Genomic DNA, 20,488 nt, shown 5'->3' with positions numbered 1-20,488 from the left:
CAAACTGTAATTTGGACATCCTGTTTTTGAGGCTAACTAGTGGTTTGCATCTTGCAGTGTGTTCTGTGTATTTGTGTTCATGAAGTTTGCTGCAGATAGCCATCTCTGACACATCCACATCTGCCTCCTAAAGAATGGTTCTGATCAACTGGACAAGCATTTGGGGATTTTTCTTCACCATAGTGAGGATTCTTCTATCATCAGCATTGGAGGTCTTCCTTGGCCTATCAGTCCCTTTGCAATTAACACTCACCAGTGCATTCCTACTTAATGATATTCCATACAGTTGACTTAGGTCATCCTAAGGTTTTACTGTTGTCTCTAATGGTTTTACTCTTGTATTTCAGCCTCATAATAGATTCTTTGGCTCTTATTGGCACAGCTCTTGTCCTCAGGTTGAACAATGGCAACTACAGACTCCAAAGAGTAGAAGCAGAGCGAGGTATCTTAAGAAGCAATAAAACACACCTGAGGAATCATAAACACCTGTGAGGGCAATTGTCCTAAACATTATGGTGTCCTGAAATTTGAGGACCTTGTAGAAAAAGTGTTGACCGAGATGTATGCAAACACCCTTAACTTAAAGTTCAATTAAAGCAATGTGCACTTTAATCACATCTGAATTGTTTAATTTATAATTTTAAACTGTGGAGCAGAGGGGTAAATCAATTAAAAATGTGACTTTGTCCTAAACATTATATCAAGATTTGTTCAAGCTGATGAACATGGAGATAGAAGTGGGATACAATGTACCTCATTTTGGAACTTGTTTTAGTCACTCATCAAAGCACTTTCTAAATTCATTTGTATTGGCTGTTATATTCACACAAATGCATCTGGCTAGTGTTACATATTCATTTATGTTACCAAATTATTATTGTTTTGCATAGCATTTGGCTACTGGAGGTATATTTAAAAAAAGACTCTTAAAACTAATATCAGCAAGCTTAAGCCTTGTATCCTGTCATCAGAGAAGAGCTATTGTTTCCAAACTCACCAAGTCATGAATGTTTTGTGCTGTTGAGAAAGCTTATTACCCCTAAGCAGTTGACATCAATCTACATATTATTACACACTAGAGTGTCATGGTTCTTACACATAATACCTTTGGTTTTCTTGTCTGGTGCCACTTGCTATAAGGTGATATTTTCAAGAACAGCCTAATATGTTGGATACCCTTTGTATGACATTATAAGAGAGAGAGAAGTTGGGAGCATGCAATGATACAGCGCATTTCCACACACATAACACAACAAACCACCTCAGGATCCCAAACTAGGACCCGGGCACAGCCATGCAACAGGTGACACCTCAGCACCATGCTAGTTCGAAATGACAGTTTTTTAAATAACAGTGGCTGGAGTGCCAATCCAGCCACCAACCCCCAGAAGGAGCAATTACAGGTTAAGGGCCATACTCAAGGACCCAATGCAGTGGAATCACTTCTGGCATTTGCAGGATTCAAACCGGTAACCTTCTGATTGATAAACAAGTTAAAAATATTCCGAAGGCAGGAATCAGAACCAGAGGGCTGCTTTGGTCCCTTCATTCAGTTAGACAATTATTACAGTAATGCTATTTTGTGACAAAATAATCAGGTTAAAGATGTCAGGTGTTATATTTTAATTCTGGAGATGATGTTACAGTTGTTAAGATATGTAGTCTGATAACTTGAGACTCGTTCCACATGAAGTGCAGACTATGACTAAAGCACACAGGTTGGAATTGAATAATTTTGGTTACCACTGAGTTATCTGACACCTTTTTCTGAGCCATTCTGTCTCTCCGCTTTATTGGTTCACTTCAAATTGCAGTGTCATCGCCTACTGTCACACTAATGAGTTGCACAAAGTATATTCTACACCTTTCTGTGATACTTTGGTGGAAGAAGGTGATTGTTAATCAACCGTACTATACAATGTGAAAGAATGTCCCCATTTCACATATAGCCAGTGCTGTTTTTTGTGGGCATTGCTAATACCACATGCAACTTAGTGATTATTGTAACATTGTGCTTTCTCTATTTAGCACAAGACGTTTATTATGGATTTGGGATATCTGCATTTAAAATGATGAAGACACATTTTATAAGATCTCATTTTTTATAAGATTGCTAGTTTGCATAAACAATTTAACATTTCAGGCCTGCTTCTTGTTCAGCTGATCTAAAACCTGCTTTGAATGTTCCTTCTGGCTATTTCTGATTACATGTTCATCAAAGCCTATGAAATTTGTTAATGTAAAATTCCTGATTTCAGAAAGCAGTTTGGAACAATTTGTTAAAACTTTGTTTTTTTGTTGTTCATTGCCATGATTATTTTAATTAAAGTTCACATCTCGGTTTTTCTTAACTAACAAATACCCTTCTCTTGGAAGACAAGGGGAAGCCAGCGTAGAAGGAGTTCTCAACCAGCTTGTCCTGGAGCATCTGCAGCTGGCGCCATTGCAGTGGGGTGAGTCACAAAGCCATTTCTGTTCTTTGGTGGCGATGCTTTGGCTAACTATGGTAAATGAAGAGATCCCCTAACTTTAATCTTTGAACGCACTGCAGTATTGATTTTGGTAATAGTTTAACAGCATCCAGTATTTTCTGTTTATCCCTTGGTGAAACCTTATACAATACGTGTCACAAAGGAAATGGTTTGTGTGAATTCTGAGTGTTTTTAGCCTCTAAGTCTGTTTTATTATAGAGAAGAACAAAAAAATGACATGCTGTATATGGATAATTTCGTATTATTGCAAGAGTATAGATTTTGCTAGCTTTTTGAGGAGACTGTTGCAAACTGAATTAATACTTTTATTGAAACGTATTTCTGGCAATCTAAAAATACATATGAAATAGATCTATAGATACTGTACAAAGATTTATTTGCCCCAAGGTGGGGATTTAACTTTTACAGAAACTCAATAAAAAATAAATAAATAAAAATGAATACACACTAGAAATACTAAAAAGAAAGAAAACGTCTGACTTGGTTTAAAATTAAAACAGCACTCACAGTCAAAGTGAGCCATTCTATTGCTTTGGGTGAAAAGAAGCCCCAGTCACGTTTCTTGACACACATCTTCTGAATCATTTGTTGACAGAAAGTCCTCAGTGTTAGTGTGTCAAAGAGAGGATGTGTGCCGTTGTTCATAGTGGCACTCAGTTTTGTCTTCATTGCATTCTCAACTCCTATATCCAGTGGGCTGACAGTGCGCCCCAAAGCTAAGCTTGCTTTCTTAATTAGCTTTTTAATTTGGTGGGCCTCTCTTGAAGTGAGGTTACCAGCCCAGCACACCACAGCATGCAGTTTGCATTGGCAAGCACAAAGTTACAGAACATGTAAATGATGTCACTCCCCACTTTTAAGGAATGCATTGTTCTAAAAAAAGAGCCTGACCTGCCCTTTCTTATGTGATTCCTTGTGTTGCTAGACCACTCTAGCCTGTCATTGACCCCCACAAACCCCTAGTACTTGTAGTGGGCTCTACCGCTACATCCACCTATGAATTGTGATGGGGTGTAGTGACTGTTTGGTGTGACAAAAGTTAAAAACCAGTTGCTTTGTTTTGCTGATGTGGTGCAGACAATTCACTTTACACCAAGAAACAAAATGTTTTCCATCTAAATCCTATTCTCTGTCACATCCCCTTGATCAATGTTCCCTATAAATGCAGAATTATCAGAGAATTTCTACAAGTGATATGACTTGGTGTTATATTTATAGTCTGAGGTGTATAGAGTGAAAAGAAAAGGAGACAGGACTGTCTGTTGTGGTGCTCACACAGTCCTTGAGTCTCAAATAGTCTCTGCCTGACGGAAAGTCCGTTGCCAATGCACTTGGACAGTATCTTAAAATAGATATTAAGGACCTGGGAAAACACTGTTAAACAAATCAGCTTGTACTTAGTGTTAAATACATGAAAATTCATAACCCATAGTTATAACAATTTCTTGCACTGATCTGAAAATGTGCATTATGTTTCGTTAGCATAAGAAGTTGCTGATTATTTTACTTTTTTTTAATGTAGTTTGTGCAGGTTTTCAAATAATGACTCAGACTTACTGATCACTCAAAGGGAATTGGTGTTTGCCTAGGTAATACGGTGCTATCAAGTTAATTAATTTAAATTTTCAAGTTTTGTTGCTGTGTGATACTAGCTGGGCTTCCATTACTCACTGGCTAGCTGGGATGTGTTAAGAGGAAGATATCGGTAAACGTTTGGCTGGAGGCAAGAGAAGACAGAATATTGGGAATCAATGTTATTTATTTATTTATTGTGATATTGGATTTGACGTTATCAGACTAGCTTTTTGGTTTTACATTTAATGTTTGGTTTTTTTCCATGAAGGATTTCTCCTTTTTAAGTAAATTATTCCATAGCACTATTAATGCAAACATGGTCTCACCTTCTTAACTTGCTTTGCTGTCACGTTATTTCAGGTGTCATTTATGTAGATTCTCTTCATTAGTGTTTGGCCAACCAGAGATCTGAATATTTTGAAAGGAAATAACTCTTGAAACTGTTTGATGAAGAAGGCAAATACATTTTAATTGTTTGTGACTTTTTTGATACTTTCTGTATGTGTATCGTCAGCTGTCTCGACTTGGTATGATTTTGGGTCTTCAAAGGCTGCCAGTGTTTTCTTTATCATTAGGTTCACTTCCAGCATTGCTATAGGGTGCATCCTCTGAGGTCAGGACCCATGAGTAATCGATGTGATGGGATTAAAGGATGGCTGTGAGTGCAAATTGTTACCCTATCTGCAGATATCAAGTCTCTTTAGTATTACATCTTGTATTTGTGCTTTTTTCTCGTGTGTATTTTCAGTTTTGACTCTCTTATTCTGTCGACCACGATTATTGTCTCTCGTTTGGGCTTTGATTTTGTATTACTTTTTTTTTTTTTTTTAATGTGCATCTCCCAGTTTTTGTTCAAAAATGTGTCTGCCAGTTTCCTGACAGAAAATCAGCACCGCTGTTTCCTCCATATGATGTAGAAAGTAGAAGTGCTTGATTGTTGTTCTATTAATTTACTTAGCTTTCTAATTTGCTTTATTTATTCATTTTAATTCACTTACTGTGCTTTTACCTCCTAAAACAGAAACTGTTTATCTATGCAAAGTAAAATATTATAATTGGACAGTGGTGTGCCAAGCTAGGCAAATGAAATTAAGATAATGTGAGCCGTGATCAATTTGGTTACATTTTTGGATTCTCCAGTTTTCATTAGTGTATAAACAAAGCAAGGCAAATGCCCAACCAAAATGATACATTAGATTATACACAAACATTTTTAATTATATGTAGCGTATGTTAAGATGGAGCTGCACACAAAATGGAAAAGGAGTGAGACCTATACAAAACCCACAAAGCCAGGTCAGGGCCTTCCCTAGCCTACCAAGAATAGGCCTATTCCAAGACAGCCTGACCCCAAACTCTATTGGCAAGCTTCAGCCTGTCCAGATCCCCAAATCAGACTTTAAATGTTCAAAAATACTGTCAATGTACAAGATGCCTTTCAAGTGAAAGGAACACAGTAACAAAATCCTTTGGTTTGAGAAACAATTCCACAGAGAATTTTTATAAAATAAGAATGTGTTTACTATACAGTAAACATAAAATGGCAAAAAGATAGGGTATATACTATAGGGCATTTAATATATAAAATAGAGCAAAAGGATTGAAACCACAAAACAGAAGTGAAAAATTCAGAATCCTAAAAACAACACTCATAATAGAATAGATCTCTCCAAAGGTTAATGAACCACCAAAAGATCTGCTACCAACTATGGAATATAAAGGCTGAGGGAGGTCCTTCAGTGGTGACATCAGAGTGTCCTGCTTCTTAGTGATTCCACCCACAAAGCTCAGGGAATATAAGTAATCAAAGAAGCATAATATGCCGATACTAAAGATTAAACAACAATAACAAAAATGCATACCAGCAATAGACACATGAGAAATAACAATGTAAAATAAACAAAGAAAGCAAAATAAAGGAAATAAACATAAGGCTGTACCATAACAGCTTAGGCTTAGTGGCAAAAGAGGAGAGGAAGATAAAATCTTCACATGTTAAATAGAGGTATAGGAAAATTTTAATAATTGTGTCAAACTTGATATGTCACCACTGAATAAATGTAGACAGTCATTTTTTGAAATCATTTCTGGATTTATCTGTATGTCAAGATGGGTTTGGAGCATAAAAAATAATGTCTTATATTGCATTTCAGATTAAGTAATGGCAAGTAAACAGAAAGCACACTGCAAGGTGAAGGAAGAATCTGCACAGTGAGGCTGAATAGGGCCATGGCAGAAATCACCAGCATTTGTGGTTGTGGAAAATATACATATTGGTCCTTTTTATATAGTGTTTGGGCAATTATAAATGCAATTTGAGCTTTGTTTCTTTAAAACTTTTTCTTATTTTACAAAATTTATTTTGCATGTCTGTGACAAAAATTGATACGTAGTCACTGCAGAAGGTTAGCAGTATATGAACTGGTGCTTAAGGCATTTGCACAACTTTCCCCTAGAGTTTTGTTAGCATTTTCCCATTATCTTGACAAATCAATACAAAAAAGGTTACTTTTGTTTTTATTTGTTAGGGCATGGAAAACATTTGAAATGACAAACATTCTTCAAGTGAAAACACGCAGATATTGTAGCAATTAGTTGTTGAAGTCTAGATTTTGTGAATAAAAAATTTCAGAAAAATGTTACCTTATATTTGTGTGTGTAAAATAGGATCTATCTATCTATCTATCTATCTATCTATCTATCTATCTATCTATCTATCTATCTATCTATCTATCTATCTATCTATCTATCTATCTATCTATCTATCTATGTAATGTGATAGTCTTGAAGTGATAGACAATAGTTTATTCTTTAAAAAATACTGTTCATTTGTTAAGGGCACCCAAACAGCCTGTGTCTTATCTCCTTCTATTCATCACATCTCTGTCTTACTGTCTCTGTTTCAAAAGCACAATTGTCCTGACTCTAGAAATGACTCCAGAGATTGGCCAGTAGTGATCCTTGGAAGGGGATTAAAATCACCCCATGACCAAAGGTTGGGAAGTGACTTGAGACAAGGTTTCAGAGTTGAGAACAATAGAAACCATAGGTGAGAGAAAGGGGCAAGAGTTGAAGAATGTGATGGATTTGTAGTACTTTGAAGTAGGTGAGGTGGTTGGGTTACACAGCCCGGTGGACAGTTTTCCATACCTGTGAAAGTAGGCCCAAAAAGGCAACAGGTGTTATACTATTTTGTCTTTTTTGTTCATATTCACAACATTCCTCACTTCCTAATGATTTTAAGTATTTTTTACCAGTTTTTTTTATATACAAATGCAAAAAATATGCAGTAACCCCATTTACTTCAGAAGTAAAAAAAAAAAAAAGATAAAAGAAACTGCCCCAACAGTGAAACAATTCAGACTTCAAAGATTTGAAATGTTTTCAAAATAAATTTAAACAAAGTCTAATATTTACTCGTCCGAGCTGCTGTCTCATCAGATGATGCCACCTTCTGCTTATTATGTTCCTGGCACTCAAAGGGGTGGGACTTTACCACCAAGCTTGGTTGCCCATCTTGGCTGTGTTTTCTCGGCCATGGAAAAAGAAGAGCTGACTATTAGCAACAGTCTGGGCACAGCAATTTATAGTCAAGTTTATAGTTTCCTAGGATCTTAGGTTTTGTATTTCAACTATATAGAGCACTTTTTACTAAGTATAAAAAATAATATAGTGTAAGAGAAAGACAAGACTACAATAAAGATTGGAGGTACCAACCTGGTAACCCTATATATTTGAATGGTATTAAGCAAAGAAAACATGCAACAATTGTAGAAACATCTTCACAGATGTGAGTTCATAAAAGAACTGATTCAAAATGGTGGATTTTCTGCTTTTAGGTCCTTCTGGAAGGAACAGGTGGGTCCAGGTGGTCAACACCAGAATGGACGTCATTCTTCCTGAAGGAAGAGAAAAGGCATTAGAACAAAGCGCCTACCCTCAGTGCCTTTAAGCTGTCCCCTATACTGTATGCACACGCATGACAGGAAACAAAACATTTAAAGAATAGGCAGTGTTGCGTGAATTTCAGTCAGCAATGCATTTTACTGTGGATAATAATGTTGCTTTAAAAAAATGTTTACTCTAATATCAAGTGCTGACAATGGCTCTTAATACCTTAATAATTCTGCATTTTCTTACTTGGACTTGTCTTTGACCTCCTTACTTATCCAGTCATACCAGCCATCTGTCTAGTTAAGCGTTTCATCATTTGTTTGAGTATTTATGTTAAGCGTTTCATCATTTGTTTGAGTATTTATGTTTCATTGTTGAGAGAGAAAAAGTGGATTGCAATTTTTTCATTTTAATATTTTATTTATAAAAAAGGCATTTATAATGAAAAAGGAAAAGAAAAAAGTGTCAAAATAAGGAAAACTTGCTTGGTTAAAAAGACAATCCAAGGCAAACAGTTCCCAATATGAAATCCTAAGATGAGACCATAAAACAAAAGCGAAAAACAATACTCGCAACAGAACAGAACTCTCTAAAGGCCAATGAACTTTGGAAGGATCAGTGCTCAGCCGCAGAACATAAATCCTGAGTGTAGTTCTTCAGCAGTCACATCAGAGTGATATCCACAAATCACATGGACCCTAAGAGAACATAAACGCACAGTACATTGGTATTAAATATTAAACTAACAGAGCAGTAACAAAAATGTATAATTACTGCAGACACATGGAAAAAAATAATGTGTAAAAATAAAAAAACAAGGCACAAAAAGGAAACCTAAACAGAAGATAGGGACTAAACCCTGACTGTTAAATAATAGCTTGGGCTTATAGGTAAAAGAGAAGAGGAAAACAAAATCACATGGTAAGTACAGAGATACAGATGGATTCTAATGTTTATGTTCAAATTGGTTTTTTTAAGTTTTTACACTCTTTCAGGCATTTATAATGGCGGTGCAGTTTAAAATTGATGGATATATATTCATCTACAGTAATTGAAGGCTCATCAGCAGCAAAGGAGAGGAAAACATACATTTGATAATCCGTATTTAAGTGAAAACACCTCTGTTGGCCTATGCCCATGTAGAAAGCAGAACATAACATTTAATTGCTCAGTCGTTCCCCAGATAATGTACAGTATGTTTTGACAGAATATATTCAGAATATATGGTACCTGATATTCACTGCATCAATGGCTTCTTTGACACTGAACCTCCGAAGTCCTTTCATGTAGAATTTCAAAATGCTGAGTAGACAAAGACAACATTGATTTTCTCAATTATAACAAAATAACAGCCAATAAAGCAGTATGAAAAGCTGAATCCATATTCTGACCAAGTAACAAGCCTTCCACATTGATTTCAATGCTGAATCCATTACAGTGTTCCCAAACTTAACAAGGAGATTAATGTTTCGTTTCCTTCATTGTTATATTAGGTAACCGTACTTCAGTTACTGGTCCTTTTTTTTTCTTTTATTGTGTTTTTTATTTTTCAATTTTTTAGCAGTTCATGTGTTGCAGGTGCTGCCTTTGTTTTGCTTTATACTGTTCTTTTTTTACTTGTTAGTTTTTCTTTTTATTATCCTGCTTTTATTATTAATATTTCACTCTTAAAGTCTTAGAGTACATTGATAAATGAAATTTGATATGAAAAATAATGTTGTGACATTAAATATTATTTGTTTATTTTTTGTTGACAAATGTGTTCAGTAATAACTGTTGGTTAGAAATTCTGTACAATTAGTGGCTTACGGTTCTATTACATGAAGGTTGATGCCACTACACAGATATCGAACTGAAGAGGACGTCGTTACTTAATGTAAAATGTAATGGCCTCCCAAACTGCTTAGATAATGGCTGGCATGTGAACTGAATCCAAATCTCCAGATGTTATTTATTAGTTAATTAATCTGTTCTGTAGTTAGGGCATGCAATAAATGTTTCTTCAGTTTTTCCACACATTCCACAGGCAGTAAATAAAGCATTTGACTAAAAAATCACTTGGAAGATAATATAACAGCAAATTTGCCAAAAATAAAAAAAAAACAGTATATAAAACCTGAGTCATGAAGGCTTTATTATCTGATGAGGTAGAAGCAGCAACACCTGTCTGGTGAGTAACTGTATAAAAGACAAAAATATTTATTATACTTGCAGAGATTATCTGATCGTTTACATCTTTGACCAGCTCAAAAGTCTCTTCCTGCTGACATGAAAGTCATTACTACGTCTGTATTTTCCAATATAAGAGGAAGAAGCTGCCAGCTCTGTATCAGCATATTGCAGATTAGTGAAGTAATCTATCATGTGAATGTACATCAGACCCCATTGAAAGAGATATATGTTGAAGCTCCATCATTTGTGTGCAATTTTTGGCTATTGTTTATTTTTTTAACTATAGCAAAAAAAAGAAGATAAAGTGCATTTTGTTCTACTTGTTTACAGTGTTTGCTAATTAGAGTGAGCATGTACAGTGGGTACGGAAAGTATTCAGACCCCCTTCAATTTTTCACTCTTTGTTCTATTGCAGCCATTTGCTAAAATCATTTAAATTAATTTTTTCCCTCATTAATGTACACAAAGCACCCCATATTGACAGACAAAAAAAGAATTTTTAAAATTGTTGCCGATTTATTAAAAAAGAAAAACTGAAATATCACTTGGTCCTAAGTATTCAGACCCTTTGCTCAGTATTTAGTAGAAGCACCCTTTTGAGCTAATACAGCCATGAGTCTTCTTGGGAAAGATGCAACAAGTTTTTCACACTTGGATTTGGGGATCCTCTGCCATTCCTCCTTGCAGATCCTCTCCAGTTCTGTCAGGTTGGATGGTAAACGTTGGTGGACAGCCATTTTTAGGTCTCTCCAGAGATGCTCAATTGGGTTTAAGTCAGGGCTCTGGCTGGGCCATTCAAGAACAGTCACAGAGTTGTCGTGAAGCCACTCCTTCGTTATTTTAGCTGTGTGCTTAGGGTCATTGTCTTGTTGGAAGGTAAACCTTCGGCCCAGTCTGATGTCCTTAGCTCTCTGGAGAAGGTTTTTGTCCAGGATATCCCTGTACTTGGCCGCATTCATCTTTCCCTCGATTGCAAACAGTCGTCCTGTCCCTGCAGCTGAAAAACACCCCCAGAGCATGATGCTGCCACCGCCATGCTTCACTGTGGGGACTGTATTGGACAAGTGATGAGCAGTCAACATGGAACTTTATCCTTGTTTAAGCACTGTAGCCTTGTTTAGAAGTGCATGTTCCCCTAAGGGAGGACCTGCCTTGAAGAAATAGTATAAAGCCTTGGAACATTGCCTGGCACATCTTTGAAGCCGATGGACAGATGGGATATAACATCATCTGGTCCAGAAAATGTCTTCCACTGCACCGACGAGATAAACAGACTACACATCAAACCCCCACTACCGGACTAGATTTTGTCATTGGCTTCCTTCATCTGTTATGCAGCGTAAGTCGATATTAAACAAAGCTAAGCTAGTTCTCCGGCGTGATTTCTTACCGCCGTATCACTAGTGAGGGGTAATATCTTTTATGTTATATCAATATCGATTTGGGTTACATAACATGCCGCAATTACAAAAGAACTCATTCCTAGAGAGCGCTGGACACAGATACTGTCCTGACTCTCTTTGGACATAACAGATCCCTGGGCATCCATTGTATAGAGTAGGGTGTTTCCTGCTGTTCAAGCTAAATAGTCCACCATGGCCTGATCATTTTGGCCCCTTAATTATGCCCTGTCCCTATCTGGCTAACTATCTCCCTCATTGCATAACCCCCTAATAATTAATTTGTGGTGAGTGCACATATGTAAAATGGCGTCCATCTCATCATCCAGGTGGATGCTGTGCATTGGTAGTGGTTGAAGTGGTTTCCCCCTCTCTATGTAAAGTGCTCTGAGTGTCTTGAAATGTGCTATATGAAAGCAATTTCTCCTTCTTCTGAATCCACTGAAAACAGGAATATGCAGTATACAGACAGGCAGGACCCAGCAGCAATGATGCCAGGATAGCCGTGTCTTCCACAAAACACAAGAAATGGCAGGGCATTTAAAGACACGGTACATTAACATGAAATAAAAAGCAACCCCTTTGAAATTACATAAAGGTATGAAAAGAATAATTTAAAACAAATAATGAAACAGAAAATAACTAAAGACAGGGAATAAACCCTGGCTGAAACATAGATAAAATATTGCATTACTTTTAATGCTGCCTATACTATATTTCTCCAGTCAAATGTTGTTCCTTTGTTTTCATATAGTGTTAAAATATTACAATATACATGATAACAAACAGTACATTATATTTTACAGCCTAAAGATCACCTTTACTTTAAATCAATGTTTCATATCTGAGTAAAGCACTGATGCCTTTTTCCTCAGCATTGTATCATGCTGTAGTACCTATTTACAGGGTGCTTCGTTTCAAAATCAGAATTGCTTTTCTTTCCGAGGTAAACTACTTAGACTCTCCTTATGAGGCTGACTGCAACAAAAGAACTGTGCCTTAATATCCTTAATTACTATTATCTGCAATGTGATAATCCTTCTTTACATTACCACTTGTACGTCTGATTGCACAACACTCTGAAGCACTTTCTGTGCAGTCACTGGCAGAATTTTTTGTGAGTTTGGCTGTGAGTTGCACAGTAAGCGTATAAAACCAAACCTAAACTGGGCTGAATGCAAAACAGGGTTATGAAACAACTGGTATGGCTCTGTCTTGAAAAGACTATTTTGAAGGTGATTGTGTCTGCTCATTTGATGTTTTCCACCTGTTAAAGTTACAGCTGTCCTCTTACATAGCACTTCATCTGAATGACTTTGATGTGCAAATGTTTCTCCTCATGTGGCCTTGACCTGCACCTCTTACACTCTATTGAATCATGTTCCAGGCCACAGGAACCATTGATCTGCAGTGTTTTGTTTTGTTAGCTCTGTGTTCATTTTTCATTAAGGATGTCCTGAGGTTAATGAGGGAGCGCTTGCCTATCTGGCTAGCTGCCAGAGTACCCAGTGATAGCAGTTAGCTTGCCAAAGGCCATTCTGCAGCTTGAGGCCTGTTGAGTTTGATGTCTCTCACTGGGATATCTTTATTAATTATGTTTTATTTTAATGTATTCTTCTGGATACACTGAATTTCAGGATATTTCTGTTCAGTTCCTTTCTGCCTGGCTTCCTGTGTGCTTTATCATAATGTTTCCCATTTTCTTCATATATCAGGCTTGTTCTGTCTATCACTAGCTATCCTTTGTTTTATGACCAGAGATGCCTGGATTATAATTGGCAAGACCTGTCACTTTCACAGAAGGTATTCATATTATTCCGAATGTAAGTCTCAGTAAGAATTGCCACATTGCTGTTGACAAACTCTCTATGGCACACTGAGGGGCAGCCAGATTTATTCAGTATAAACATATATCAATTTACATCTACATTTGGCATTGTCACATGTTGCTTGTTGTTGCTTTACATAATTAGGGTGATGAACACTAAACTTTCTGTTTTACCACTGTTATAAGTATCCACATGAAATACTTTTAGTATGATTTATTACATTTAAGACTATTTTTTGTAAACATGATGAAGAAGATAAAGCTAAACTTACAAAGATCAACATGGTGAAACTGATTTTATAGTGTTCAGTGGTGTTCGGCACAAGCAAATGAGATTTGAGAGTAAGCCGGAAGAATCGGCAAAAGTCAAAAAAAGGGTCAATACCAGGAAATCAAAAAGTACAAATGTCAAAGCCAAAATGTCTGCAAGCAGGCGGGTTTTGAGTGTGTGCCAGTAGAACTGGAAAAAGCCATAAAAGGTCAATACTAGGAGATCAAAAAGTATGAGTGCCAATGCCAAAACTAGAGGCAAATATCTTAGGAAAAAAAAGAAAACAAACAAGAGCAAAGAACACATTAACCAACATTTCATTAGCAGAAGAGTTTAAAAGAGTGATTAGAAAAGAGTTTTGATTCCTCAGCTCAGATGAGGAACTCTGTTCCAGGGAAAGCTTTCAACCCATTGTGTTGAGCCACAGAGGACACACCCCTAATAATAGGTACCTCTCAGTTAACAATGGCAGCTTCAAAATAGCAGAATCAATACAGAAAATCATACAAACATTCAAAATGAAACTCTAGACCAATGTGCTCAAAATGGTAAAAGGATTTGAGGCCTCTCAAAATATGCATAAATCAGGCCAGGGCCTTCCTGGACCTGCCCAGAAATAGGCCTCCCTCTAGACAGACTGACCCCAAACTCTACAGGCTAGCTTCAATCTACACAGTCCTAAAAGGGATTTTGGCTTCAGCTGTTCTAAACATATCGTAAAAGCTCCAGAAATACACAAAATTCCTCTATGGAGAGGAACTGTATACTCTTGGCAAGGTGACACGTGTCTACAATAAAATCTTTATAAAGAGATATTTCTTAGCAATTAAAAAAGGATGCAAAATAGCAAAAAAAAAAAAGCAAGGCAAAAAGGATTTGCCTAAGAAGGCAATCTAGAGTAAACAGGTTCCAATATATAACTCAACAATCAAAAGCCAAGAACAGAAGCAAGAAAATCCAAGGAACCAGAAAAATCAGCATGACAAATAATGAGATGCTAAGGGACCTTCTTCTTCTTCTAGTACTTTATGGCAATCAGCAGACCGTGCATTACCGCCACCTACTGGACAGGAGTATGCAGCAAGATGGAGAAAAAAAACTCTCTTTTATGATTTAAAACCCAATCTGTTTCAAAAAGTCAAAGAGACTGTATTCTATATTGGTAAGTCCATGCACAAATATATAGGCTTAGGGTGGTCCACACGTCAATGAATCACTGAAGGGTCCACTCCTAGGTTTAGAATACAAAGGCTTAGGGTGGTCCTTCAACAATAACACCTCTTGGGTTCTAAACATGAAACGCAAAGAGCAAAGGAGAACAGATACTACATAGATTGTTAATAAATAAACAAAATAATAGCAAAACAAAAATGCATACTGTAAATACAGTAAACATCAGAAAAATAAAACATTACAGTAAACAAAGAAGGTACAGCAAATCAGAATAAACATGAAGCAGGGAACACATCAAGGCAGGAACAGGACATGTAGGACAACAAAAATAAAACTTTTCTCAAATGACTTACTGAGTCCCCTAGTCTACTGACACTCCCGCTATTTGTAAACTATACTGCCTTCTGTAACACTCCAAGGCAGGGGTTCTCAAACTCTGTTCCACTGTCGCTTTAAGTTTTTGTTTCAACGAGATTCATAATCAGTGACAACAACTGATAACACTCATCTCATTTAATTAGCTGGTGTTTTTTCTCTTCTCTTATTCTACATTCAGAAAAGCACAGCAACATGATTTTTACATTTATACTATACTCTATACTATATTACAAAACTATTTCTAGTTTTGCTATGATTTTAAATGCTTAACTCATTTTTGTTGATTTGATTATATTTTGCCTTATTTGCTGGTGCAGTTTGCTCCTTTCGTTGTATTTTAATAATGACATTAAAAAATGAGCAGAGCAGACACCAAGGCAAACAACACTGAATCATGCAACTACTTTAGCGTCAGACCCACTAATCTATATATATAATTCACTAAGGCAAGACAACCATTAAAAGCACGCCGGAAGGGGCGTGGATTCACTAAGCCGCCGACAAGTGAGACACCTATGGCGCGCAGGAAGGAGCCACGCCCACCAACTCCAAGACTATTGGATACGACGACAACTCGCAGGGCCACACCCACCAACTCGGACACGACGACGCAGAAAAAATGGCGTCATTTATGTTCGTCTGTCGTAGAGGCCACATGCAGTGCAGGTCAGGTTAATGTCATGTACCTCCGAGCTACGTTGACTGTTCATAGAGGCATGTTTCTCGCGGAGGTGAATCGCCATATGCAGCGTGTGAAACGGTTTGCGAGGAGTATCCCATGGGATCCTTAAAACAATCCTTTAAAACTGAGGTTAAAGCACAATGAAGGAATCAGTCTTTAAAAACCAATAAGCCCTGTGCCTCTGTTTTATTACCGTCTCACCTGCTTCACCAATGCAGGCCCTGCAACAGTCGAGACGCTCTGTCAGCAGCTGACCTTCTCTGTGCCTGACCGGTTCACACAGAGGCAGCGCAAGAGAAAGCCGCGCCAGAGACGGACAGAAGCACACACACAGGCAGCTGGTGGGCGGCTCTCCATGAGTTTCTCTTGCGAGCGGACACATAACCAGGCGGTGTGTATGCTTCGAGAACGAGGCTGGACGCGGCTTGCGACCGGGCACATGAGCAGGCAGTGTGTATGCTTCGAGTGCGAGGGTGAACACGACAGGACCATCTAGGAAAAATCATGTCGCGGATGTGATTCGCTGTATGCAGTGTGTAAAACAGTTTGTTGCAGATGTGATTCGCTGTATGTTGCATGTAGAACAGTTTGCGAGGGGTGACCCTGTGTCTTTCCAGAAGTATTCAACCATCAATAAATAATTATGCGGCGTTTGTTATACCGCGGGTTCACTATTGTGTTGTATTTTGCTCTCTTCAGAGTTCCATCTTTTCATTCACTTACTGTTGTATTCTCACACTAACCTGTTTTAGAGAACCGTGTCTTTCCAGAAGTGTTTACCATTCAATAAATAATTATGCATGAGATTGAGCGTGTGTCTAGGCGTGGGTAAGCCGTTGAACCCCATTCGGGCTGCAAACCATGGAATTGCCACTAAGTGCGACTCATACGCTCCCACTGTTTTCGTCCCTACCCTTTGTGCACACCCCCCTCCCACACGTTGACTGTTAATGGAGGCATGTTTCTCGCGGAGGTGAATCACCATATGCAGCGTATAAAACTGTTTGCGAGGGGTATCCCATGGGATCATTAAAACATTCCTTTACAACTGAGGTTAAAACACAATGAAGTGAGCAGTCTTTAAAAAACGAGTTTTCGGTTTCGACGCACGACAGCGTGCAGCATAGCAAAGTGTTGTACACGCTACATACAGCAACTCGCATCCGCTACAAACATGCGTCTTCTTAGATGCTCCTGCACTTTGTACACACCCCCCTCCCACCTCGCTATGCCGCACGGACGATTGTGTGTTGGTTCGTTCCGTGCATTGTTACAATGTTGCTTTTCTTGCTGATTTATTACATTACCGATTTTGCAAATGTTAAATTTTCTCCCTGTGCTTAAAAATGATTAAAAAACCGGCCTGATTAGGCGGTGTATGGTACGCCGCGGGTTGGCTAGTTAGTAAATAATGGATTAATTAAACAATTACAACACCTGGAAAATTTAGAATGAAAACAAAATGAAAATATTGTTTAAAAGAAAAAAAATACATTTTTTCCATATAATTACTTAGTATATTGTTACAAAAGAAATTTATACTAAACTTAAGTTTTCCAGTCTCTATGTTGTTTCCCAAAACACAGAATCTGAGAAATAACAGTTCACTTCATTAGTCCAGCAGTCCAACTAAAAACAGAAGGTGGTTGCAACAAAAACCTGCCACCACAGTGGGTCTCCAGGACTGAGTTTGCGAACCCCCGCATTAAGGTGTTAAAGTGCCAGCCTGATCTGGGGGAAGGCGTGCACCTGTCATGTAGATAGGCAGCCTGGTTACACAAAGCCATACAACAAAGAACTCTAAAATGCACTTTGAACGGTTTGGGTAAAATGTTAGGAAAATGTACTTCTACCGTGAACCCTGCAATTGGAAACAGAGCAAAGTTGCAGACATCTAGAGTTCTGCTGCATTGATGAGCCAATCAAATTGGACTTATCTGAGGATATTTATTAGCCCTTACATTACACATCATTCATGGGTATGCGACATGCCCAATCATTTGCACCTTTCTCAACACACCCATTTCAAGTCGTACCTCACGTACCGTTCTTATAAAACAATCCTTGCACTGTGGTAAAGATCAGAGTTGTGGAAGGGTTATCTTACATTTCTTCTATTAGGCATGTCATATGGCAGGAGAGTCATGTACTCCAGCCAGACCTTTCTCAGTGTTTTTTCTGTGTAAGTCATTTATCATGAACATGTACTCTGATTGACTGTTCAGCAAAGGGTCCTGATTTGCTGAGCTTTGGAGGTCTGTAGCTAGACCCTTCTCAAAACTGATTTAAGCAGTTTCAGCAAATGGATGGATGGATGGATAAATGTAAAGATGAAAGTATGTACTGTTTGTGGTACTTTTTTAATAAAATCCCTACCTTCTTTGCTTCTGGAATCACCCACCAGTTGTAAGGTGTAAGTGGACAGACCACCTTGTGGCTTGAATTGACAGTGGTGGAGACCGAAAATCTTCCTAGAAGCAATCGTTTTTTCGTCCAAAAATTATCTGAACCACCTTAACCCAATTCACGGAACTTAAAACACTGTATGAGGCATCAGTCCAACACTTGTGACAGTCATCATTTTTTACCTTTATTTTTAAATGATGAGGGCATGGTGCACAAAGAATAGATTTGCCATCAATGTTGTACCAGCCTAACCCCTCATCCCATTCTCCCCTATCTGGTAATTGTTTGATGTGACTTTTGGCATCTGTGTGGGTATAAAGAAACTTTGCCAAGTTTACTGACAACTTAATTGCGTGCATCACATCATTGTTTTGAGCTATTAATGTTATACATCCATCCATTATCCATTATCCAACCCGCTATATCCTAACTACAGGGCCACGGGGGTCTGCTGCAGCCAATCCCAGCCAGCATAGGGCGCAAGGCAGGAAACAAACCCTGGGCAGGGCGCCAACCCACCACAGGGCACACACACACACACACCAAGCACACAATAGGGACAATTTAGAATTGCCAATGCACCTAACTTTCATGTCTTTGGACTGTCGGAGGAAACCCATGCAGACATGGTGAGAACATGCAAACTCCACGCAGGGAGGACCCGTGAAGCGAACCCGGGTCTCCTAACTGCAAGGCAGCAGCGCTATCCACTGCACCACCGTGCTACCCTAATGTTATACATTTTTGCTATATTTTTTTGTTGCTTCTTTTGTGTTGTTGTGTGTCAATGGTTTTGTAATATGTAGAATGAGTTTCTGTCTTTCTTGGTTTTTATTTGTTTGTGTTTTTTTTTTAACAATACCCAACTTTGTTGATTTTGTTTTACATCTTTTCCCTGGATATCTCCAGCCTGAAATTCTGTTGCCTGGATGCAACATCACATTGCTGAGGAACTAACTTTGGAAGTTGTGTATTATGACATCATTAGCCTTATTTTAAGTACCAGCACTACACATCTATCAATATCTGCGTTTGGGGATAAAATTATCAAAAAAAACTCTTAAGAGTGTGTGTGTGTGTACAGTACCGTTATTTAGATTTATGACTTTTGACTTCTGTTTCTTTCTTTGATGCTTGATCTAATATTTTGAATAATTGAAAGAGAGGCTTGATGGTTAGTTTTGAATTTCTAGCTTGTTTAGTGTTTCCTCCGCTTGTCACTTCTATTCTTTCTGTTTGCCTTTCCTAGTACTAGGCACAACACTGACTTACATTTCGTCTCCTGGTTGCTGCATTATAATTAGCCTGTCAAATGTGACAGTGAAGCACTGGTGTTATGGCCAAGTATGATTTTGATGTCTCCATAAAAACGCTGACCTGAAGTAAAGCAGTGATCAAAAATGAATGGATGGATTTGTAGCAATTTTATCTTGAATTAGCAGCTTCAGTTATTCTATTGTACTTCATCTATACCACTAAAATGTACTTTTATTTTATTTTTGAAAACCAGAACATTACAATAACTACTACTCAATCAAACATATAGTAACATAACATACACAGAGTACAGATAAAACTGGGAGAAAATTAGAATGCAAAGGAACAAACAAAAAAAATAAAAATCTACATTCAACAAAACAAAAAGAGAAAAAAGAGACACAAGCAAAAAACACATCTAAATGTGATAGAACAGGCAATTGTATGAGAGAGTCCATCACAGACCAGCATGCTCATTCTAAAATAATATTAATGTCCTTTAAGACAGAATTAGATTTTTCAAACTTGAGATAAGGTAGACTGTCCCTTACCCACTGAGTTACAGAAGGTGGATTTGTATTATTTCAGTTAAGCAAGATAAGTCTGTGTGCTGGTAGTGTGGTATCACCTATTACAATCTTTCTTTACAAAGTTTCTCCCTATGCACTTTAATGCCATCCTAGAATACAGCAAGTACCATCATCAATAGTTTAAGAGTAATTGTAACACCAAAACTGTCTGAGAAGTATATAAAGAGTTTTGTCCAACATGTTGTTAATTTAGTGCATTCCCAAAATGTGTCCTAGTGATGCTAGAGGTAGATGACAGCACTCACAGATTCGATTTTACCCTGGGTACATTTTTGACAATTTTAAACAAGATAAACGTGATCAATGAAAGATCTTTAGGTGAATTATGGAATGCTTGGCACATATAAAACTAGAGTGTATTCTATGACCA

At 37.7% G+C, this 20,488-nt stretch overlaps 1 protein-coding gene across 1 annotated transcript in view; it reads left to right on the top strand.

The window, feature by feature from the left end:
- The window catches only part of trappc9 (trafficking protein particle complex subunit 9), an 851,225-nt gene that overhangs the window by 448,671 nt on the left and 382,066 nt on the right, over positions 1-20,488 (top strand). Inside the window, exon 21 of the mRNA XM_039737694.1 lies at positions 2,363-2,453. Coding sequence (XP_039593628.1) covers positions 2,363-2,453 — 91 coding nt within the window. The remainder of the gene's footprint in view (positions 1-2,362; positions 2,454-20,488) is intronic.

This window comes from Polypterus senegalus, chromosome 15 (genome assembly GCF_016835505.1).
Source record: "Polypterus senegalus isolate Bchr_013 chromosome 15, ASM1683550v1, whole genome shotgun sequence".
NCBI lineage: Eukaryota > Metazoa > Chordata > Cladistia > Polypteriformes > Polypteridae > Polypterus > Polypterus senegalus.
Note: the sequence above shows the minus strand (reverse complement) of the source record. Positions and strands in the feature narration are given on the sequence as shown.